This window comes from Acanthochromis polyacanthus, chromosome 23 (assembly GCF_021347895.1).
Source record: "Acanthochromis polyacanthus isolate Apoly-LR-REF ecotype Palm Island chromosome 23, KAUST_Apoly_ChrSc, whole genome shotgun sequence".
NCBI lineage: Eukaryota > Metazoa > Chordata > Actinopteri > Pomacentridae > Acanthochromis > Acanthochromis polyacanthus.
In genome coordinates, this window is record NC_067135.1 from 8,859,704 (window position 1) to 8,883,526 (window position 23,823).

A 23,823-nucleotide genomic window follows, 5' to 3' on the forward strand; every position below is an offset into this window, starting at 1 on the left:
TTAATCTATCACAGCAAGACAAATGTAAAGAAATTGGAAACTACAGAGGGAATTCAACAAACAAATCATTATGAAAAAAGCAACAATGCAAAACTTGACACAAATGGAAAGTAAAATTAATGCCCTGCAGTTGTTCATCACTGCCAAGCAGTCAAGCTGCAGTTTGCATCCGTTTCTGTCCAGATTTGACGTTTTGGATATAAAATGTCCTCACCTCATTTTATCTTCTTAGACTGAATTTTTTTTATCATAATTTGCTTATGAATTCTGCATTCATGGCCAAAAATGTGCTTTGTGAGGTTACAGTAATCTTTGATCACTAAATTGTAATCAATTCATCCTCAAGTTAAAGTAATGGTTGGTTCCATTAATGATTCAATTCCCCAAAGGAGTCCAAAATATGTCAAGGACAGCTGGACAGTACATGAAATGGGCAGTTATGTAGATGGACAAATGGACAGATCCTGAAAACATAATGACAATCACAATTTGGGACCATTCATCCATTGTTTCCCACTTAACCACATTCAGATTGCAGTAGCAGCAGCTAAGCAGGTCATTCCAGATGTCCCTTTACCAAGCAACGTTTTCCAGCTCCTCCTGGGGAATCTCGAGGCGTTCCCAGGCCAGATGAGATATATAATCTCTCCAGCAAGTTCTGGGTATCCCCTGAAGTCTCTTCCCAATTAGACACTGCCCAGAAAGCCTCCAAAGGAAGGCACCCTGGAGGTATCTTAATCAGATGACCAAACCACCTCAGCTCCTTTAGACACAAAGGAGCAGCGACTCTACTCCCTCCGGCTTTAAAGCTCCTTACAGTTTCTCTAAAGCTGAGCCCAGCCACCCTCTGGCATTGGATTACACTGAATTTGGCCAACTGTATCTCCAGCCCCATTCTTTCTTTTCCAGAGCTCCTGACCATAGGTGAGGTTTAGAACTGTAATGACTGGAAAATTAGAAACTTTGCCTTTTGCATCCACTTCCTCTTTAGACAACAGTCTAGTATAAGAGCTGCATTACTGCTGGTAATGCACCAATCCATCTGTATCTCATTTGTCAACCCAGAGGAAACAACCCACCATGTTCCAGCAGACAACCATGGCCTTTATGTAGATGTCGTGGTTCTTCTGGTTTCACCAGACTGTGACCTTCAGCTCACACTGGGGAGGTTTGAAACGAGTGAAGCAGCCGGAAAGAGACCTCCAAGTCTGAGGTCATAGCTCTCTGCTGGAAATGGTGGATTTAATTAAAGACCATTTTCAGTTTGATTGTCTTTATCCTTTTCACAGTAGGCAACTGTGCCCATTTCTTCCAAAGTTATTACATCTGTTTCAGTCTTAGGAGGAGCTTTTGGCAGCTTGTATTGTTTTATGCAAGATCATGTGTAGATCCATGTTTCATGTTTGCAAAAGGACCAACACACATCCCTGCTGTACTACAGCTAATGAGACCATCATAAAAAATAATGTATACCAAAGGAGGAAAGAAGGATAAACGATTTTGAAAGCATTCAGTGAGGAGCTAAATGTATTCAAGATTTCTGTTGGGACTCATTGATACGCAGACTTTCAATAACATGTCAACGCCACACTGAACTCACTGACGACATCTAATCAGATAAATTCAGTTCCTTTGCTTTTCAACAATAAGTTATGGTCAATGTAATTTTGGCCTTTTTTTAACAAGACTTTACAAAACAAAGAAAAGTGAAAACAGAGTCCTACAAAGTAATGTCAAATGTTTAAAAATCTAAAATGTAAAGGAAGAAATAGAGTTAAAAAAATCTAAATTAAATTGACCATGGTTCACCGTTAAAAAGCAATAAAAGCGAAAAATGGAAATACTTTTTAGAAACACTGCGAATTAGAAAAACATTGAAAGTACAGTTGATATAGCTCTCAATGCAGCAAATAAGCTATCCTTATAACAATAAGCTACAACGCTGTGTTCATGGAGTAAGCTTGTATATACTTTTTTTTTTAATCAGATTTTTACATTTGCACAGTTCTTGCTGCCCTACTTTTAAAATCTGTTTTGTAGCTTAATTGCACAGGATTGCTATGTAATTTTGGTGTATACTGTGCAACGACAATGTCTGAAAACTAGAGCCAAACAACAACAAAAAAAAACTAATCTAAATTGCACAAAATTGTACTGATGTGTCTGATGACTTCCACATTTGTCTTTCATAACCTCATATTAAGCCCCATTAGCCACATTTTTAAGACAACCAGTACTATTCAAGACCTCAACTGACAGGATTTCTTTAAAAGATGACACAGTTTTACTCAAAATAAGAAACTAATGCTTTGACAGAAATACTGTTTTTGTTGACAAAGGTGCTTATTTGTCTTCATGATTGCCAAAGATAAATGCATAGTGATGAAATTTAGTTTTTTCCACTCATCCAGAGTTGGTTTAGTTCACTGTGGTGTAACGCAAATATCTCAAATTGATCAAAGAGCTTCTTTGCGTAATGAAAAAAAGCAAAAAAAAGAAAGACTGAAGAAGATGAAAGAAGCAAAACAATAGTGTAGAGATGATCAAAATAGCGAGAGGATACAGATGAAGTTGTCAGTCATGCCGAGTTTCCATAGGAACAGATGATTTTGTTTCCATGCAAAACTCCCTCATAACTTGCTGCTTTAATTGCTCTGGTTTGTTAGTCTGTCAGGTCAATTTATTAATTAAGCAAGTAATGCAGAAACTAAGATATGAATTAGTGCAAAGATTCAGGTCTGGGTGTGACTGAACGGCCAGCTACACCTGCACCGGGTGTGCTTTTTGTGCTATTGTGACTTGTGTATTAGCCTGAGACCCATCTGTGTTGTTTCAGCCGAGCAAATCTCACAGGTCATCAGTAGAGCGGAATGCTATTTATATCTTTCATTATCTTCCCTCTCCTTCTCATCTCTCTCCTTCATTCCCGTTTCTCTCTCTGACCTCATCTCTCGGTTTTTCTCTTCACCGACTCCACCTGTTCTGGCTCTCGTTCTTTCGATCAATCCTTTCTTTTCCCCTCTTCTCAGCCTGCCTTTCTTCCTTCTCATCCATTTCTTTTTGATTCTCCCTCACACACTGAACATCACCTCTTTTCTTGACACCATCTACACTCCTCCATCCCTCCACTCTCTTTACTTCAGCCAATTTCCAGAGCGGGAACCTTATAACCTTGAAGCAGCACATCTGTCTGCGGACAAGCGCCACAATTACATAGCTGCCCACCAGCCCAACTCCATCTGTATATGCAAACATCTGCTACTTACTCGGTGATTTCTTCGGTGACCGTGTGTTCAACTTGGAGTCGGGAGTTGACTTCAATAAAGTAGTGTTTGCCGTGTTTGTCCACCAAGAACTCCACCGTGCCTGCATTCTCGTATCCAACCTGCAGCCAAAAAATAATAGAAATCAAGAAAGTATTTTTAGAGCTCTGAATTATACAAGTAATACTGTTTGTATTCTTTGTGCAAACAGTCAAGAAAGTCCACTCATCTTAATCAGCCATGAAACAAAAAAAATCCTGTTTTTACTCTTCAAGCAAATATGGCTACACTAAATGGGTTAACAATCTGGCTTGTGGTTTATTTGTAAAGAGAAAGGAGGATAGTTTTCATAATTTTTCTGTAATGTAGAATTGGATCATTAATCAAGGCTGAATTTATTGAAATCTCATCATAAAATACTATTTTCTCGACTACCTTTCAGGTACAACACTGCAATTAGAATCCCAATTACTGTCTGGCACAATAAATATGCAGGAAATTTACTCTGTTGCTGGTGCGGAGACGTTAATACATCTTCTAGATGATGGAACACAGTGCAGATGTGGCTCAAAGAATACTGTGTTTATATAATGGCATGTAATTAGCACATAATAAAGGCCAAAAGGCTCAGATGTATGTGCTGTGCTGCATATATTATATACTCAACACCAGAAGGGAGAGCAATAAATAGCAGCTAATTTGTTGATCTACAGATCGGACATTTTAGATTTACCTTTCTTTTCTTTTTTTTTTTTGAAGGAATATGAGGCAAGGAGAAAGTCCTTAAGTGGATCTGCAACACAACAATCCCAAAGATCCACTTACAAGCGTCCTCAATGGCATTTTGTGTCTAAATCGTGAAACAAGTCCAGTTAGGTTATTCATATAGTGGTAAATTTGTTTTCAATGGCATTACAATTTGTAAAACATGACACTCTGTCCTCAAAATCACAATTTCAATCATTAAAATATGCAAATGGAGCAAGCAAAGCTGACAGGCTTTGTGCACACAAAGACGGGTTTACTGTATATATCAATTAGACTGGAGGGGTTTTGTTTTTTTGCCAGTGCCCACACGAGTAAGTTCTTCACACATTACATAAATGTTAAATGTTTTGTACGTTTAACTTGATGCATTTTCATAAGAATGACATGAGACCTGGTTATGAAAAAGTAATGCTACTTCTGGCTGTATTACATTTGAAAAAGAAAAAAAACTGTTTGTGCTCAACAGTTTGCATCAATCATTTATAGTTAGGTAACCTTCTAAATAAATTCTGTTCAACCAGTAAACTCCATTGAGTCACAAGAATTGGCGGCCACTCAATCTTTTCCACTTAGTTAATTGGCTTTCGGTCGATTTCTAATAAAAAAAAAACTTGGTAGTTCCAACAAGATTTTCCATGCCATTTTAAGATTTTATTCGGAGATGTACTCAAGATAGTTATGAACTCAAGTTTGTCAGTTGACAACCATTCAGAGTCATCATCAGTTTAATCAGCTTTTTTTCCCCCACAATCACCACAGGCCGTATTGCTTAAGTTGTGCTTTTTATCATATTTGTTCAAACTACAGCCCCATCAATACTCCATTTTAACTGTCTGAATTTGGTATTTTAACTAAGTATCACATGGGATTTGAAACCTTGAATTCGTGGTGAAGAAATATTTTATTATGAAGTCAATTTCCCTAAGTCACTACAACCTGATTTAAGAAAAACAACAAAAATTACAGTTTGAATTACACCCATTATTAAGTTGTTGCAATTACCAATGTTATTATGTCAACACAACTCATCAAAATAATCCTTACCACATACAGCTTACTTGTATCAATAAATTAGTTTTACTTGCACCCATGCATTGAATGAAGTTGTGAGAACTGATGCCCTGGTGTACATTTTAGAGTGTGCAAGCTGTGTTAAATTTTATTATTTCTGACACCTCACTGCTTCAAGTTGGCCACTCCCTGCTGCTGAAACACTGCCAGGAGGAGCACTGCTCTACCGGCCATAACGTTGATGCTCCAGCAGCACAATCACTGTTCCCAGCTGTGCTTTTGATGCAAGAAATGAAATGCATAATGTTGACTTTATCTTTATATCTCAGTGTTTGTCGTGATGCATGCAGAGATAGTGCAGTATATAGCTGGAGAGTCTCTCTCAAAAAAGGGACTTCACGGTTAAAATAAAGAGTGTTGGCAGAAATAATGCAAGCTTTAGTAAACAAAACGGAATGTCAATAAATACTAAGAAAAATATAGATCGGAGGAAGCACGCAGGCTGAACTTGGCCATGGTCTACAAAATGTTCACCGTCGATGTATTACATTTATATTCCAGCTACAACATCCACCACTAATAAATCATGACTAAGATGTCTATAATTTCATTTAGGAAACTTGGTTAAGGACAAGAAAAGATCAAGGTTGAATAATGAAAATGCCAATGCAAGAGACCTGAATGTAATAAACTGAACTGTATGCATCACTGGAGCCGTACGGAGCGCAGAATGGCTGCAAACGTAATGCACTCAGGCCACCAAACCAGTGGATTTAAGGACATGGTGCTGACTGGAATAATATGAACCCAACAAGATAACAGTGTTCTTGAAATGTCTGTCTATATGCAGCATTTTTTTAAAGCCCATGGATTTTTACTGTTGTTCAGATAAGTGATGATATTGAGTCCAAAAATGACCAAATTGGTAGCGATAGTTAAAAGTTTCTAAAAATCCTGTCTCATCTTATATCTCGGCTGTAAGATGACCAAATAGGACTTCCATTTAGCTGATCAAATGTTTTTCTTGTCTTCAAACATAAATATTTGTATGGTCGTGCATTGTGATATGGAAAAGTAGCATTTAATGTTCGACAGTATGTTCATGTTACCAGAGAACAACAAGAGTTTATCATTAAAAAAAATTACTAAAAGTCTCCATTTTAAGTTTTAATTATACCTTTCACAGTTTAGTTTTGTCATCATTTTTCTTCACACAGCTGTTGTGTCTGCAAAGTTTTGATCTGTACTCAGTCTAACATCCGATGCAGCACAGACTACATTAAAACCCAGTTTCAATACGAACTCAGCTCATTTGCTTCGTATGCTCTGCTAAGATTGCAACACCCGAACAGGCTGCTTTTCTGTTAGAAGTCGCACATTCGTAGACCAACACCGGCACTTCACATACTCGTCTTTCACAACTCCACATTGGCTTGTCTCCGCTCCAGTTTAATATTACCCAGTGGGAGCTGCATGCAGAGTGTAATTGCTATATAAATACTATACAAATAAACTTTATTATTATCATCACAATTGTACGACTTGGTGGATTTACACAAATTACACAGATAATTTGAGCAAAGCAATCTGATTGGTGTTCCGACAATTTTCACCAATTTAACCAATCACAGCAGCACATTGTGAGATGCACAGATCAGATCCAGCCACATCACTGATTATTCCTATAATCAAAGCTTTGCCATATTATAAAATGTACCCTATTTTGTGTGGAGAAAACACCCAAACAACAGAATGAAATTAAAGGGCTGTGAGCAATCAAATGTCCAAAAACACAAGCTACAAAACAGCAAATCTAATTTTCCCCAGAGGACACAGATGTGAGAAACCAAGAAGGCAACGGCACCACGTACATTTAATAAAACAACAGCTAGAAACTATTTGATAAAAAGACAGTTTTGTGTTTTTGCTGTCTTCCCTCCCTCTTTGCAGCATTAGGCATTTTGTGGGAACCAGACTAGGTGAATAAATCAGAGAGGGGAGAAGTGAATGATCTAAACCAGTTCTCGCAGTCGTGTCTTCAAACAGAAAAATGCATGTTTAGTCCTTAATTGTTAAACAAGCCTTGTGCCTTCAGGACTGCTTTGATTTGCATTTGGCGAGCATAAATGTTGAGACATTCAAACGGGCAGAGGAAAAGACAGGGATGGATTGCAGAGACAGAAATGGCCCTAAGCTAAAATTGCAGCAATTAGAATCTGGCAACTAAACGAGCACAAAACGACCTGAAAAAAAAAAAAAAGCCACACTCAGTGTTTTGAAGATGCAGTTGGAGTAAAAAACGAAACAAAAAAAACTGTTCATGCATAACACACAGGAATGTACACAAATGGTTCACCCGAGTAAAAACAACACCTGCATCTCTTATTAGGCTCATAACTGGAGGAATTAAGCCTCATCTCAGGAGGATATTAAACACAGATCAGGAGCACAGTGCAAACACCCACATGCAACACAATATTAACACTGAACTTGTAAAACATTATCTGTGTAAAAATATTCAGGCACAGTCATGGGAGCTGTGTCTAAAGAGAGAAATTAGTCCCGTTTATGGAATCAGTAGCTCCACCAGAGAGACTCATTAAAAGGGATCAAATTCACAGCTCAATACGCGCCCTGACCACACAAACAGACAAAGGACGCACACACAAACAGACACACAAGGACATGGGAGGGCACGTAGAAAGAGGAAACCTACCGAGACACAACACCTACACACAGATTTCTGTAGTTGTGTTCTCCCAGCTGAAAGGGCACGGAGTCCGACAGAAACCGAACAATTAAAATGTGTGTGCATGCTACCTGTGCTGAGCTCCGCTTACCCAGCTGTAGGGACGATTAATAAAGACCCAGTGAGCAACACAGAAACCTCCAGAGAATCACCAAACAATCTCACACAAGCACACCACACAGTGCAAATCCATATGCAACTATCAGTATACACACACACAAGCACATGTACTGCAGTGAATCCAATATACACTTTAAGAGTAAAACTGCTACGACTCTCATGACCTTAAAAAATAAAACAAAATAGAATAAAAGCAGAATTTGTGCAGCATCTCTCTCAAAGAGAAAAACAAGAGTATTTTTTCAGTACGACAGCCAACACAAAACTCTTCTTTCCCTGGCTCCTTTCAAATAATTTGCCAGGACTGAGTTATGGATTTCATGTTCAACTAAACCAGACAGTAAGTTTCAATTTTGTTTGCCGATGAAGCTTCTTCAGACTGGAACTTCCTTGTTCAGAAGGGCTTTAGGTCTCCATTTTTAGCCTTTTTATGTAAGACACGTACTAAACTGGAATGACCATCTTTAAAAATGCATGAGCAGTTTGTGTGAAAATTATACAAGATATCAGATTATTAGTTGCTCATTATCAATAGCTTAGCAGCCACTAACAACAGACTATTTCATCAATAAATCAGTTCATGTATATGGTTATTTTCTTTCAAAAAAAGCAAAATTACCATTTTATTCATGTTCATTTTAATTATAATAACCGTTTGTCATTATATAATGCAGCACAGTATAAAATGTAAAGAAATGTGTGCATATTAAAGTGCAAAACTGTTGGGGTATGCTGGCATTTAAATTATCTGCAAAATATTGACGCATTTTCAGCATCTACATTATCTGATATACCTACTAACTGCAGCACCGCTACTGTAAATAAATGAAAAGTGTTTTTCCCAACAGAAACTGTACAGTAAGTGCTTGCAGCTTGGCCACTCTGCTCTGTGCACACGCATGCACTCACACACAAACTAACAAAATGCCAAATTTCAACCTGAGTCACCTTTCTCGTCACCTTCTGTGTGCAGCCAAGGCCTCGCTGATAAACACAAAGATTGTACCACAGTAGAAGACACAGTCCAGCCCTCGCACAACACAAACACACAAATCTGCACACATACTGTACCAATATGTGTCACTCCATATTGCACTCATTCTCCCTCTCTCTCACACTGAGTCAGTTTGTGAAGTAGCAGCCAGTGTAACAGATTGAGTGGTCACTGTTTTATAAGGTCTGGCAGACAAGTCAATGGGCTGTACGAGCATGAGGAGAGGCCACTGAGTGTATTCAAACTGCACTCCACACGCTCACTTTTAGTAGTATTTTTAAAAAGCATAAGGTACATTTATGCATTTAGCTCCCTGCTGCCGGCCCCAGTGTGTGTCTGATTGTGCTCAAATGATCCCAGCCCTGATGTAAAGCTTTGGATAGAAAGTGACAGAGATGGATAGCTGGTACTGTACAGCAGAGTGAGAGCTGTAGCGCGAGACAAAACACGTTAAGAACAATTTGTGAGCACTGGGAGAAAATGGGTGGGTCTGGATGGAGGAAGGAAGGGAGGGAGCTAAAGGGAAGATTGATGGATCCAATGAGGACACAGATGAGGGATATGAGGAGTCCTACTGAGAGAAGGAGCAGATAAGATGGAGTATTTAGGTACAGGTAGAATAGCAGGGAGCTTCAATGGTGGAGCTTTCTCTCTGTGAAATGTTCTTACAAGATGCCAAAATTCAACAAGGACTCTTGATGGTATTTTTGCAGCGCAGCGCCTCACACTGCCAGAAAGTCCACCCAGAGAGTTTACAACTGTGAAATATGGTGTGTGAAATAATTCATCACCAAGATAAAGTATAAACAGAATAAAAACCCAGATTGCAAAGGGTCATTTTTCACCCAACACAAAGGATCAGAAGAAATATTTCTCTTTGGCTACAGTAAGCGTGTGCACTGTGTTCACCTAAAAACCTCAAGGCTAAAAACACCTTGTTCACGTCTACAGAGGGCAGAAAAAATTGTTGGCGTTAAAAGGCAAACGACAAGCTTGGAGGTAACAGGTTAGTGCAGCACTCAGTGGTTTACAACAAGTACAAGCATCATGGGGCAAACAATTTGATGGACTCTTTAGCAACAGCACCAGACCAAAACAGATTTCACTCCTGTCTTCTGTCTGCACAAGGTGATGCCCGAGCAGGAATACAATCACCACAACTGGCTGACTTCAAAAGCAAAAAACAAGATTTCAAGCTGATCTTACAAACCCTTTGTAGTTCTGACAAGGTCTGAAGAGGGAATTTTCCAAATTGGGTTTTTATAAAACAGGAAGGAAGTGTCAGCGAGGTGATGTGCTGAATGTTTTCATGGAATACATTATTGCACAAAAGTCGTTGATCACTGCATCCTTCACAGCCATAGACATGTTAAATTATCATTTCTGGGCACATTTCACACACAAAAAACAAGACTCGTCCTTGTGTCCTCTCTGTGCAAACTGTTATTCTGTGCCTTCAAACATTTTCTTTTAGTCCAATTGCACCTTTTTTCCCCCCTTTCATACTAAGCCAAAATCAAGTTTCTAACCATCTTAGTCATGTTCGTATTATTGTAATCATAGAAGCCACTGGGTAACTTTTACACTTAATGTATTTTGTGGGAGGACTAGGCACAGAGTGCATTTCAGTTTCCAAGACTTCGTGCAGTAGTTTGTTGCTGACGGCTGCTTTACGATTGTCTTCTGGAACCCTATAAAGTCCTAAGCTGGCAGTTTGAGAAGTGCGCTTAATGTGCTTTGGATTGTGTGAGTGTTTTGTATGTGTGCCATGTTTTCTGCTGGCACAGCATATAGTGTATTTGTTGTCTTCTCTGCTTAAACAGGTGATGTCTGGGATTCAACTTGTACCAACTTCTAAGTCTAAGAGGTATTACCAGCACGAGAACCTTTCTTTGACTTTTGAAAATACAGTATCTTTGATGAAGTAATTTATGATCAGCTTTGCCGTGTTCATATAGGGTGACTGAGTGCTATTTAAGTTCATTGCTTTGTTGGTGGATTAAAATAAAGACATACCAGAAGGGCGCACTACGAAGAAAGATTAAAGGATTAAGGAGGTATGTCGAGTGTTTTTGCGGAGTTTTTAGCATTACTAAGGTGGCTCTCATTTAACCAGCTAGATAACTATAGGAACTGATGCTGCACAGCTAACCTGCTCTGATACATTCAGAGAATATCAGCTCTAAGAAGCATCACTCTTTCTTTACAAATTCCCATCCAAATGATCTCTATTGGGAAAAGATTTCCCCATCAAAGCAGATCAGATCAAAGGAAGCCACAGATGACAGTGATCTCTGCCTATTTCATGGAATATTGTGGAGTTTCTCTAAAGTGTTATTTAATACAGTCTCAATTTTGGCACATAAAAGCTGGACTAAGGTGTGTCAGACTAATATTTGACAGGTTTTTTCTTTTTTCCCCCCAGTAAATATTGTGCTCTCTGGAGTGGAAAATTAAAACCAATATGCAAGTGTGCAATTCCTACAATGGCCTCTGAGGTGTCTCCAAAATTGAGCCAATCCGTCTAGCTTTAAAGCAGAAATAAACATGTGTACAGTCTGAAACAAACTAAGGGTTTTGGTCTATACTATGAACTACATGACAGGTGAATCCGTATGCAACTTATCCATTTAAATTGTGTTAAGATTTAAAGTTATGCATGACTGAGATTGCAGCTGCTGTGATTGACAGATGGGTGCTGTCACATTTAAAAAATAAAAAAAAAAGAGGGCCTATTTTTGGATTAGCTGGGAGTTTAAAGGAGTCAGGCACTGCAAAAATGACAATGGCTGGAATCACCAGTCTGAGCTTCAAACCGCTCTGCAAGAAGTAAATGGATTTTTGTTACAAAGGGTTCATCCATCTTTATAGAAAGTCAGTTTGTTCTGATAACGTCTACATGAGTAAGAGGCTGCAGAATTGTCTTCATTATATGTGGAGTCTCTTTATTTGAAGACATTACTGCTGCTCCTTCAATGACACACAGGTAACAAAAACATCCTGGCAGATGAAGGCTGGTGCTAAGCATAACAATACCTTTTGTCTTTTAACTCAAAGAAACAGAAAAAAGTAACTATAAGAAACCGGGTGAGGATTAGTCATGGAGAGGAGGAATAAAGAAGCTTTCAAGATTTTTTTTCCTTCAGATTTTCAATTAAATTGAGTCGGGCCCAAAAGAAGCACTTAAATTCCCTCGCACATTGCAATGTATCATTACCACACGCACACACAAACACGCTCAGTGGTCCTCAGGTCTGCACTCTCGCTACGCTTAGACAGCCTAAAAAAAAAAAAAAAAAAAGTATTTTTCTCTCAAGGTTTTTACGGGCAGACTGCTGTCACAACATGCAAATCCTACAGGAAACAAATATTGATAATTCACTGCACACAAAGCCTCACATTCCCCCTGCCATCTCCCAGTGCCCCACATCCACCAGGCGTAGAGCACGGCATGCTGCGTCATGGAGCAGTCCGGGTGATGTGGCAGAGAGCTTCACAGCTTTATGCGTGATGTGCATCACGTAGCAGAGGGAACAAAACAAATCAATCGTACAATCGATGGTACTGACCTGTTAAATGGCTATGTCTGGTTACATTAATGTGTGTGTGTAATTCTGTTTGTCAATTTACTGCAGGGTGACTTTCAGAAGCAGTGGGCTTAACTGTCTAGAACACAATCAATGCCACTTTTGTTATGAACCTGAGATCACATAAGCAAACTGATTATAAGATGCACTGAAGAAGATGCAGGTAAATGAGTGTCAGGACAAAATAATTCTTCTGTTCTGCAGTTCAGCTCCCTTGAGGGGCTTTTGTGTCTTTGAGCACTGAAAATGTTTGCATTTTAGAAGGTCTGATGCAGTAAAATCTGAAATAAAATCTCAAACTTTTGGCTATTAATAAAATGTTCATGGTCAAACAATGAGAAAAATGCTTGATGTCAATTCCAATTTTTTGCAGGAATAAAAACAGAAATTTGACTCTTTTCCCCTTTTTCTAAAGATTTAAGACTTAATTGCATCATCTTGCACAAAATATAGAGTAGGTCTCAACTTCTAGTCATAGTTATGCTGCTTCCATAACAGGGCAGGACTTTGTATTACCAAGAGAGCATTCTCTTCTTTTAAAAACAAAACATGCCAAGGCAAAGCTTCTGGCAGTGCCAAGGGCTGGAAAGTGAAAAGCACAGGTGAAAAATATTACGATATCTTAATATTACGATATTAAGATATCGTAATATTAATATAAATCCCAAAAAGACACTAGGCAAAGTGAAAGGAATGCTACCTTCTTCAGCTTATAGCAAATGTGGGCCTCATTTTGGAAAACAGCAGCACTCAGCAGTCACAGCCATGAAGCAGATCACATGGACCGATTCTTTTTTCCCCGTTTTCTTTTTAAATAATACACAAGGGTATCACAATCTGAGCATGAAAAGCTGTTTAAAGGTACTACACACAGCAACTTTTGAGGCAGAGCCATATTAGCCAGCATTTATTACGTAAGCAGAGCCTACAACACGTCTTACTCTTCCCTCCTCATCTCAACATCGCTGTTGCTTGTTCTCGAGTCTCTTCTTTCCTTTCTTTCATTTTTGTGCTCTCTTGTGGGGATCTGAGTTAATCTGTCGCCAAGATTTTTTTGTAATCTGATCCAATTCCCTTTTAGACTCACAACACACACACAGACGCACGCGCACACACACGTCTCATCCGCTCACAGCCGACACAACCGCAGAATAACACAAACACACTCGCAAATAGATCAGCTCCATTTCAGTGGTGCCACCTCTCTAATCCTTTAGCTGCAGGCAGCTGCCAAAGCAGCCGAGCTCACCCACCCGAACGCACAACCCGAACAGCACACAGAGGCACAAACATATACAGTAATGCACACATCACATACATGCCTACGGGCGCACAAAACTCACGATGATAATGAATACAAACATGCATACACCCACACACACAGTCCTACATGCACCCACACGTTCATATTCATCCTCGCTGTAATGGAAAAGAGCTTGACCAGAATCCCTTCATCTATTTTTCAATTCATGTATTCATCCCTTCATTCCAGCTGCTACTTAAGTTGATCACTTATTTCTTTCTCCTTCAGTGATGCCCATCCATATTCTCACTTCTCTGCCTCTGTAATTAAGATTCAGGTCATCCTCCCTCCTGCTCCATATCTATTTTTCTTCCAATTGCAGCTTCGTTTTGATGCCAAATCACATCAAAGAAGGGCAATGTATTTGGTTATGGGATGAATGAAGCAATAATAAATTGATCGAGATGAAGATTTATCTGTAATAGAAACTTTTACTCATCTTTAATTATGCTGCAGCACTGAGATGGTATAAGATTCCTTCCGAATGCTCAAATGGCTCCAAATGCGGTGATTAGCATTTCATGGTGCAGACTTAGCGAGGCTTCTGCTGAAAAAGTGTTTGCCACTGTGGCCTTGTAAAACAATTACATTCTGCAGGTGTTAAATTCTTCTCCATGCACAGGGGCAATGCCAGTGTTAAGTAGGTACAATGTTTACCTTGTTTACTATCTTAGTTCAGCATGCTAACATTTGCTAATTAGAACAGAACACAGTGTAGCTGAGGTTAATGAGAAATGTCATTAGTTATCCAACAAAGTATCGGTTCATTTATCCACAGGGTCACAAATGCTTGTTTTGCGCGAAATGCCTCGACAACTTTCGGAATTATTGGCTTTAAATTGGAGACAAATGTCAAACTCACTTGCACAAGAGGAAAAGTTAGGTGATAACCAAGGTCGGCAAAAGTTATCATCACCATGGAGATCTGTATAAAGATTTATATTAATCCATTTAATAGTTGCTAAAACATTTCAAACTCCACCACAGTAGTAGATCAATTTCCAGCCCAAAAGCTAGATAGCTAGAGAGACTAATAAAAATGAATTATTAAAGCTATAGGTAATATTTCCATGTAAAAGTTCTCCTCAGGTAACTTCATCTGCCAAAAAAGTCTTCTAGTTTAAATCTAGTTTATACCATTAAATAAAGATAAGTCTTTATTATTCCCACAGCACGGAGGTTTGCAGTGTTACAGCATGAATAGTGCAAAAATGACACGAGTTTAAAAAAATTAAATAAGACAATATACATACTGTTGATATAGTACATATTCTTCTTTACGAAGAAAACTAGAGAATGCACAGACTCCACTGAAGGCATAAAGTAACGATATTGTAGAGGATTTTTCTACATGTAGGAAAATACTAATATTTAACAGAAAAAATGTTGCACACATTCCTTTATTATATGGAAAAATGACACTAAACACAATTTTAAATGCATTAAGGTTGCACCACAGTGAAATGTGTCAGTTTTTTTTTTTAATGGACATAGCAGACAGATGTAAAAAGTGAAGAGACACAAGTGTCTTAAACCTGCATTCATTCTAACAGCCAGCAGGAGGCGACTCATCTGGTGGCAGAAATAAGTCAGACATCTATGAGAAAATGGCCGTACTTCTCACGTGATTTATTACCTCAATGAACATTTTCCTTAAAAGTTTATGGTTTCAGTTTCCAGTTGCAAGACTTTATGAATACAGCTTGGCGTTCACTTTGGAAACTAGAGGAAAATCAGGGAATAAATCAGATCCACTCCTCTCACATGTCTCATATTGTTGCCAAAAAAAAAAAAAAATGTTCATGGCTCAAGGCTTTTAACTGGTAGCAAACACCATTTTTATATGTAGGTTATGGCTTAAACAACTTAAAGGTGAGGCTTTGCAACCAAACCTGATGGGGATTTAATTAAATTTAATAGCAGCCTTGCTAAATGCCAACACATAGGGTCAGACTTTCACTTGGAGATATGCATACTCAGTAAGCCTCTATATGCCAACCACCCTCTGTAAATCAAACCAGCATGTTTATTCAGAGCTAGATAAGAATATCCACACTGGCTTCTAAAAATGGCAGATCCTACTGGTCTGCTCAAACCACTTCTTCTGAAGTGTGAACCATTCATTCCTTTGGCAGCCTCCCTCTGTCCCTTCCCTTTGCTTTTCTGCCTTTACTTTTACTTCTCTACATGGCAACAAGTCAAAAAAGAAGCTACTTTTTTCCTCACTGTCATCGCTTCCTATGTGGCATTTGTGCTTTGCTCCACTTTCATCACTCCCTTCTTCCGCTTGGTTTATTATTATCAAGCCTTCAAAAAGTAAGGTTTCTCAATTCCAAAACAGTTCAGAAAATTTCATTTAAAAAAAAAACCTGAAGAGTCAAAGATGGCCAGACGGCAGGAGAAGCATGGAAGAGGCAGAGAGAGAACAAAGAAGAGAAGAAATAAGCGAAGGTAAATGATGAATGGAGCAGATGGTTGGTCAACAAACAGAGATAGAGTAGGAAAAATGTGATGCAACAAAAACAAAGAGCCATAAGTAAAATCAAAGCACCTGTTAACACTACAGGAAGAGATGCTCACAGGGTGGTAGAGGAATGAATAATGACAAACATGTGATGAAAGGGAAGGCCACAAGAAGCAGCAGAGTTGAAGCTGCACATATTCTATACATGAGATAATGCAGCTAAAAACTCCATCATTCAGACATACACTGCAAAAAAAAAACAAAAAAAAAAACATTTGTAACCAGTCTTAATTTTTTAGCAACTTGCTGTTATTTAACTTACGTTTCCTTTTTTTAAAAATTACAGATATCTATTAAAATGACAAAGTATTACTTTACATGTTGATTATTTAAAAATCCAAATCTGCAAATAATGCCTACATCAAAGAAATCTTCATTTTTTTAATAAATGGCAATTCATTCTTTTATAACATTTGACCATAAAATGACACTATTTTTCAATTTATTTAAACCAGGAAAAAATTTACCATTTTACAGATATTTGCAGCCATTTCAAAGAAAAATTGCATATATTAAGGACTGAAAAAACAATTCATTTCAAACTGTTTTTACATTTAGATTTAATTTACATTTTTCCCCTGTTGTGGTAAAACCACAGAAAAAAAGAACAGTTTAATAGTTCATATGTTGACTGTTAAAAAATATGTGCCACAACTGTACATAATGTCCACCGTAAAAACGTGGAGTGAATAGTAATTAATTCTTTATATAAGTGTAAAATGACTTTTTACACTGTTTTGTTTTGTTGTGTAAATGTTTGTGCTCCAAACCAAAAATGGTCGTGAGCCTGAAATTAATAAATGAAATGAAACTGTACTTAAACATGCCAAATCATTTTTTGGCAGAATGCTTGAACCACTACAGTGTGTGTGTTCTCCGTATGTTATAATACTAACACGTTAAACTAAAGTTTATTTAGTTTACACAATGTCAAACAACTGAATAACCATTACATCGAGTGTTAGATTCACTAATAAAAGGGCAGAAGATTTGCAGTGCTGGAATATGCTTGTTGTAGCTATTTGTACAGCAAACATAATCCAGCATTCTGCAGCAGTTTCAATGTGATTTCACAGTCATGTCACATCAACAATGACATGAAGACAAAAAATATGCCTATCGATCTGTTGCTTTTTCTTCACATTACTGAGAGATCCTGTGTAGTGAACAGAAGCTGTGAGGCCATCAGCCAGCAGTAATGTGTAATGGGAGTTGCACATGGACTGGAAGCAATGCAGCCATAAAGTGAACACAGAAGCCAGAGAGGAGAGGAAGACGGAAGATTTCAAATCAATACAGCCACAGAAGACACCTAGGAATTTATAGTCCATGTGTGGACATACAGCATTGTGGGCTCATAAAATGTGATGTTTACAATCAATTAATAAAAAATAAAAAAAGAAGGCATCACAGTGCAAAGTGCAGCCATAAGTTTAGATACACTGAAGGGACAGAGACCCGTCCCAAAATATCACCACACCATCCAGAAAATGTTGCTACAGGCGGATTTGCGGTCAGCAAGGCAACCCAAACTGTCATATTTATGACACCAAAAATAAACTTCTATACAGTGGGTGTGTGTGTGTGTGTGTGTGTGTGTGGTTAGTTTCCACATCTTACGCAACATATTGTTTTATTTTCTCTATTTCTTCTTTACCTCCTAACCTTTACCTGTCCACCTGCGTCTCCCACAGCATCTCTGCCTTCAGGTTTCTTCTTTGTTTCATACAGAAATCTCAACTTTAGCCTTTCATGAAAATGCACTGACAGCTGAATTTAATTTTTTTCTTCCTGCTTGAAAACTCCACACAGGATTAATACAAAAAAAATTATTAATCTACTGGTTGAAATGGAAAATTAGGCACCATTATATATTGTTTTGTGGATTTCAAGGGCACAATCCTTTGATATAACTTCAAGAACCGACAGAACAAAACTGACGGTATTATTACAAGCAACCCAATCAAAGAGGAAGGCAGCTGGGGGAAAAAAAAAGAAGCGTGTCAAGTATTACAGCTTCAAAAGATCCACCGTCTTCCATCTTTCCTTCTCAGGAACTCACGATATACGAGACTATAACATTTTATAAGTGTTCTCTGCCTCATTACAACACAGTCCTTCTCTCCATCTGCCTGCTCGCCTCAATCGACTCCTCTTCCCACCGCTGAATCTGCCAACTCTTGCTTTTCAAAATGAGCTGAGCTCTCGTGCTGGTATGACTGCATGTAACCGATGCTGCTGAAGCTTAGATGTGAGTTTATAGTAGTAATCCGACTGCAGAACTTTTCTGTCGTGTTGCAGATATGCCAAACAGATCACAAACACCTTCTTCTGTATTTTGAGAACAATCTTTGAAGAGATTTTTTTTTTTGGCTTTAATCAGTGTAGTGTTAGGCCTGGGCAATAAAATCATAGGACTATGCACGTTTAAATTTAAACAGCAATAAGAACAGTCGATAAATTATTTTATAGTGTCACCTTTTAAACTAGTTGTCTTCCGTTTACTTGCTTTCTTTTTTAATGTGGATCAAGCTAATAGTACTTTATTCTTATTTATTTGTATTTATGTGTGCATTTTTCAGTTTGTTTGCTTTTCAGTGTTGTGCTAGCATTGAAATATCACCCGTGTACCCTGATAAAAGCACTGAAGTGGTTTAATTTGTTAAGGGTGTTAAATTCAAAATATTTTTTTTCTTTGGGTTTTTATTAGAAATGGGCATTAAAAAGGAATAATTTAAACATTTTTAACCTAATAATTGATTTTTGTGTTATATTGCGCTCCAAAGACAATCTAATCAGGAGAGAACTGCTTGCAAGTAAACACCATGATTTCCCAACCCTTTCAAAATAAAATGATTTGCTAATGAAATACACTCATCTACTGATTATTAGACGCATATATTATGCATTATAGTGAGAAAAAGTGAGCGTACAAGTCATCTTTAAGGACACCAACAGCTGGGCTTCTGAACTTTGTGGCAAAACTGAATTAAGGGTCACCTCATGCTGCATTAGATGTCATGAACAGAAAACTGGAGCACTTAGGCCTCAGATTCAAGAGACTGTGTCACAGCAGACATTTACGTATAACATGTCAGTCACCCAGCATTCAGTGACCACAGAACTGGCAAAACTCAGCTGCGTCAGTGGATTTATGACAAAAAGTCAAAGCTTAGATTGAGCTTACCTAGAATTAGTTCACTTAAAGGAATATAGAAGCCCTCTAATTGCGCCTTTGACGATAACAACTTTAACATTTGGGAAAGCTAAGGCCAATCAAATTAAGCTTGTGATTGCTCGATCCATCACGTAATCGGAAGTCTGCAGTAAATGACATTTTGCCTGTAACCCTGTCTAATTACGCTCACTAAATATTGAGCAAAAAAAGAACAACACGGAGGCCTTGAGACTTGCAGAAAAGTTTAAACTTTATACCCCGTGAAGTGTTGAGTGTGTGGTGAATTCAAATAATTGCAGGTCAAAGTGCGAGCAGCGCAATTCTCAAAGTCTCCTTGCATCTGAATGCACCCACTTTTCTCAAATCCCTCCTTTCACATCTCACTTAAACCCTGCTACAGTTTCACCTCTCTCATATCTCCATCCAGCTGCTACCCTCCACTCATCCCTCTTCCTAAATCTTTCAAATTGGGCATTAGTCCTCATTTTCGGGTAAGTCAGCTAGTTATGCCTCCCCCCCTCTTCCTCTCTTCCACTTTTGCTTTTATTCTTCTCACTCAGTCCCCTTCATCTCTCCCTCCGCCCTCAATCACCCTTCACTCTGTCAGCACTTAATGGAAGCATAATGAGCTTGTTGTCTATAAAACGATGAGAAGGAGGGATGAATGCAGCCGCCTAATGATCAAAGAGCACAGCGCACTACACACAGCCGGACAAAGGAGGGCAAACGCACTCCTGTAATATAAGCGAGGAGAGTGCAAACAGCTGCAAACAATGATTAATGTTTGCCGGTGCTGAGAGGTGTGGCCGTCGGATCGTAGAGACACAAACACAATCTATCCTCTGTGGAGACGCAATTTTAGTAACTTAAACCTAAAATCAGGCCGAAATGCTATTTTTCTTCCTCATATCCACTTCTTCACTCCAAGCATGCCTTCCTTCTTCTGATGCCTCCCCGTTTCCAAAAAGATGGTGAGTTCAGAAATGGGTTTTCTACTTCACAAGACTGCAGCTGTGTGCAGATGTGTGTGCAGACTCCTTAGTGTGCCTGTGTGTGTGTCAGCCTAAGATTTGGCTATAGTCTGTGCAAAAAACACCCACACTACAGCGTTTGTGACAGCCGGAGGGAGAGACGAACTGGAGAGAGACGACAAGAGTGGGGGGGGGAAAAAAAACAAAAAAAAAAACAAGTGTTTGTCCGTAATTATTCATGTGTGAGGAGTATGTGTGTGTCTTGTCACTATCGATTTCCACGTTGAGGAATGTGTATCTTACATGTCACTTCACATTTCTGTCAGTTTAATATCTCCTGTGTACAGTATGCATGTATTCATCTGAAGACTACACTGAATGCATGCTACTGTGTGCCCATAGGTGCATGCAAACACTCTTCCAAGTCCCTTTGTCTTTTGTGAATACATGTTGGTATTTACATCAACTTTTGTCACCCATGTGTGTGCGCTTCGTTAGTAATAGAACACAAGCAGACCTGGAATACACTTTATATTACCACTCAAGTCAAAAGAAAATGTCTTGGTGAAGAATGCACACACTGTTATTGTCTTTTTGAGGTTGCACTGTCTTCACTGTTTTATTCTTTGAATGTCTTAGTGGTGTTCTTTAGTGTTTTATAAAAGGACCTAACTCCAGCTTTGAAAGGTGACAGAAATTAGTAACAAAGTGGAAGACAAAAAAAATCTAATTTATTTTTTAAAAAAAACAAAAATGTACTAAGTAAAGCATAATTTCTTTAAAAAAAAAAAACTACCCGTTTACGAGTCAGCTCCATATATATTTTATAGTTCTGTGATTGACTCCACCTTCATAATACCAGTAATTACTGGAATTTGATCAAAACAAGGATTATTACGATGATCACAAAATTATTCAATCTGATATAAAAGTATGACTGTATAATAAATATTCTTTAATGCAAATAATTTTGCTGCATATTCTTTTTAAAGTCAGCGTAAAGGAAGTTTCTTCAGACATTATGCCCGTCTGAAAATAACTGCTGAAAACGTGAAAAAAAACTGAAGTATGGCACACCAAGTTGTGGTGTTGCATTATTTTTCATCATTTCTCTGTTTAGTACTTTGGACTGATTTGTGAGGAGCTGATAGCGAGGTGAAGATCACCAAAAAAAAACAACATATTGTAGTCATCACTATCCTCAGGTAGCTTTAGAGAAAACTGGGATTTCACAGAATCCGCGACTGTTGAAAATGGCCAAATGGAATCTCTTCCTCCTTCTGTCTCACCATTGGCAGGAAATTTCCACCAATGAGTTCAAGTTGCTTTGATAGCTTAGTTTATTAGAGTGGGTAACTTAATCTACAGCTGCAGAGTGACAATGATTTCGTATCTACAATGAACATTTCAAATTTAACCTGTTGTGTTCAGTTGGAATGAACTCAAGTCCATTTGCACGGTCAGTTTGATTTGAGCTGATCTGAGAGCTTTTGATCTACACCTTGGGCAGACACGTTTTAAATCAGAGAATGCTGCTCGATTTTTCCCAATTTGGAAATCTGATTTCTATTTTCATGACAACATTTTTCATTTAGGTCATTCAAATTTAGCACAGTTTTCTTGTGACAAACTCAGAACACATTTATTTCTGCTTGAGACAAACTAACAAATAAATAGGGGGGATGTGCGGCGACTTCCAATCGCTGGGCCGCTTACAATCGAACGATAGCTTCAGTGAAAGTCTTGCAGGAGTCTCGCGGATTTCCGTGACATGTTAACGTCGTTAACATCTCGCGGGAGTACGCGAGGCCTGATGTTGACGTTAATATCAGCGACAGTGTTCAAATTTGAAATTAAATCAGCGGAAATCCGCGGATCCTTGAAGTTAAATCGGCGGAAATCCGCGGATCCGCGGAAAATTGCCATCACTGTACAAACACATAAACCCAGCTGGAACTTTTGCAGGTGTAGCACAACAAGTTGAATTCAATTCATAATTCATATAGTTGTTTACACAAAAATGGGGCAAAGCTGTAGCTCGAAACTGACAGAACAATTTGAACAAAATAAGAGGAAAAACAGAGATGAAAATCAGCAGCTGTTTGAATAGGAGAGAAGGAGCAGTGACGAGTACAGTTTGTGCACAGACGCCTGTCACAGTCAGAGTGACAGTCCAACACAAGAGACAGAATTGGAAAGAACAAACAAACACGGTCAAAAGTGAGGGAAAAAAGAAGAGCTGGCCGGCAAGAGCAAGACGGACGCCAGGAGGAGGAGGAATAATGAGTATGTGTAGAAATGGGAATAAACAGGATAAAAGTCTGGATCACATTATCCGACATGCATAATCGGGAAACGACAATAAGCGAGGAAGACTGCTGATGCCGGTGATCTGTTAGTGTGCGTGTCCACTCTTGTTTTATTTAGCAGCTCATGCTCACTTATTAGAATTGAAAAGAAGGAATGGGGAGGAGAAAGCAAGCGAGGGAGGAGGCAGAGGCTTCTTTCAGGCTTCTCTATAAAGGAATATAAGGGTTGCAATTTCTACTTTCATTCTGCATCCACAGCAGGACCAAAATGCAGTTGACAGAATATTCACTCAGCTTCCGTGCTTTGTGTTTGACAGAAAAGAGAGAAATTGCTCTACTGTCGACTGTTCACTCAGTCAAAACACTCGGAAAAACTTTTCCTGTCTTTCCAATTTAATTTCCCCATAGGCAAATTATTTTGCTTCCATGTCTCCTCATCAGAGAGATTCTACTTTTTACTGTGTGCTACAATGCTCCAGCTCGCATGAGGAGATTTGCATGGAAAAGTCATTTTTTTTCCCCTCCTTTCAGTCCTCAGAAAGCAGAGCTGGCATGAAGCAGGACAGTTATGCACTACAGTAGATATATTTAGACGTACTGTACATCATTAGGATGCTAAGTGAGGAGTAATGTGGTGTAAGCTCGTCTGAACTGCAAAATGAGGCCTGACAGGGAAACACCCCAATGTGACGCTGACGATTTCATTACGAGCTTAACTGTAATTTGCGAGCTTCTGCCAAAAAGTAGCCCAGCACGCCTGTCAGGAGTCAGGGACTAATGTCTTTCTGGCAGAAGCTGTCCCTCATTAATTCAATTAGAAATTAACTGAACGGATGGACTTTGACTATGGAGTTAAATGTCAAACTGTAGCTCACATTGCTCTAATTACAGCCTCAAAATATGCTGAATGTATCCAAAAGGGCCAGCTTCTCATGTTTTATCTTAGGAAAACAAGCTCATTTGGACTACAAAGATACACAAAATTGAAGTTTATGACAAGCATCTGTGGTCGGCATGTGAACAAACCACTTGTACAGCTTCAAATC

General features: G+C 38.6%; 1 protein-coding gene across 1 annotated transcript in view; it reads right to left on the reverse strand.

The window, feature by feature from the left end:
• The window catches only part of LOC110962536 (pyruvate carboxylase, mitochondrial), a 627,844-nt gene that overhangs the window by 251,532 nt on the left and 352,489 nt on the right, over window positions 1-23,823 (reverse strand). Inside the window, 1 exon segment of the mRNA XM_051943654.1 lies at window positions 3,267-3,385. Coding sequence (XP_051799614.1) covers window positions 3,267-3,385 — 119 coding nt within the window.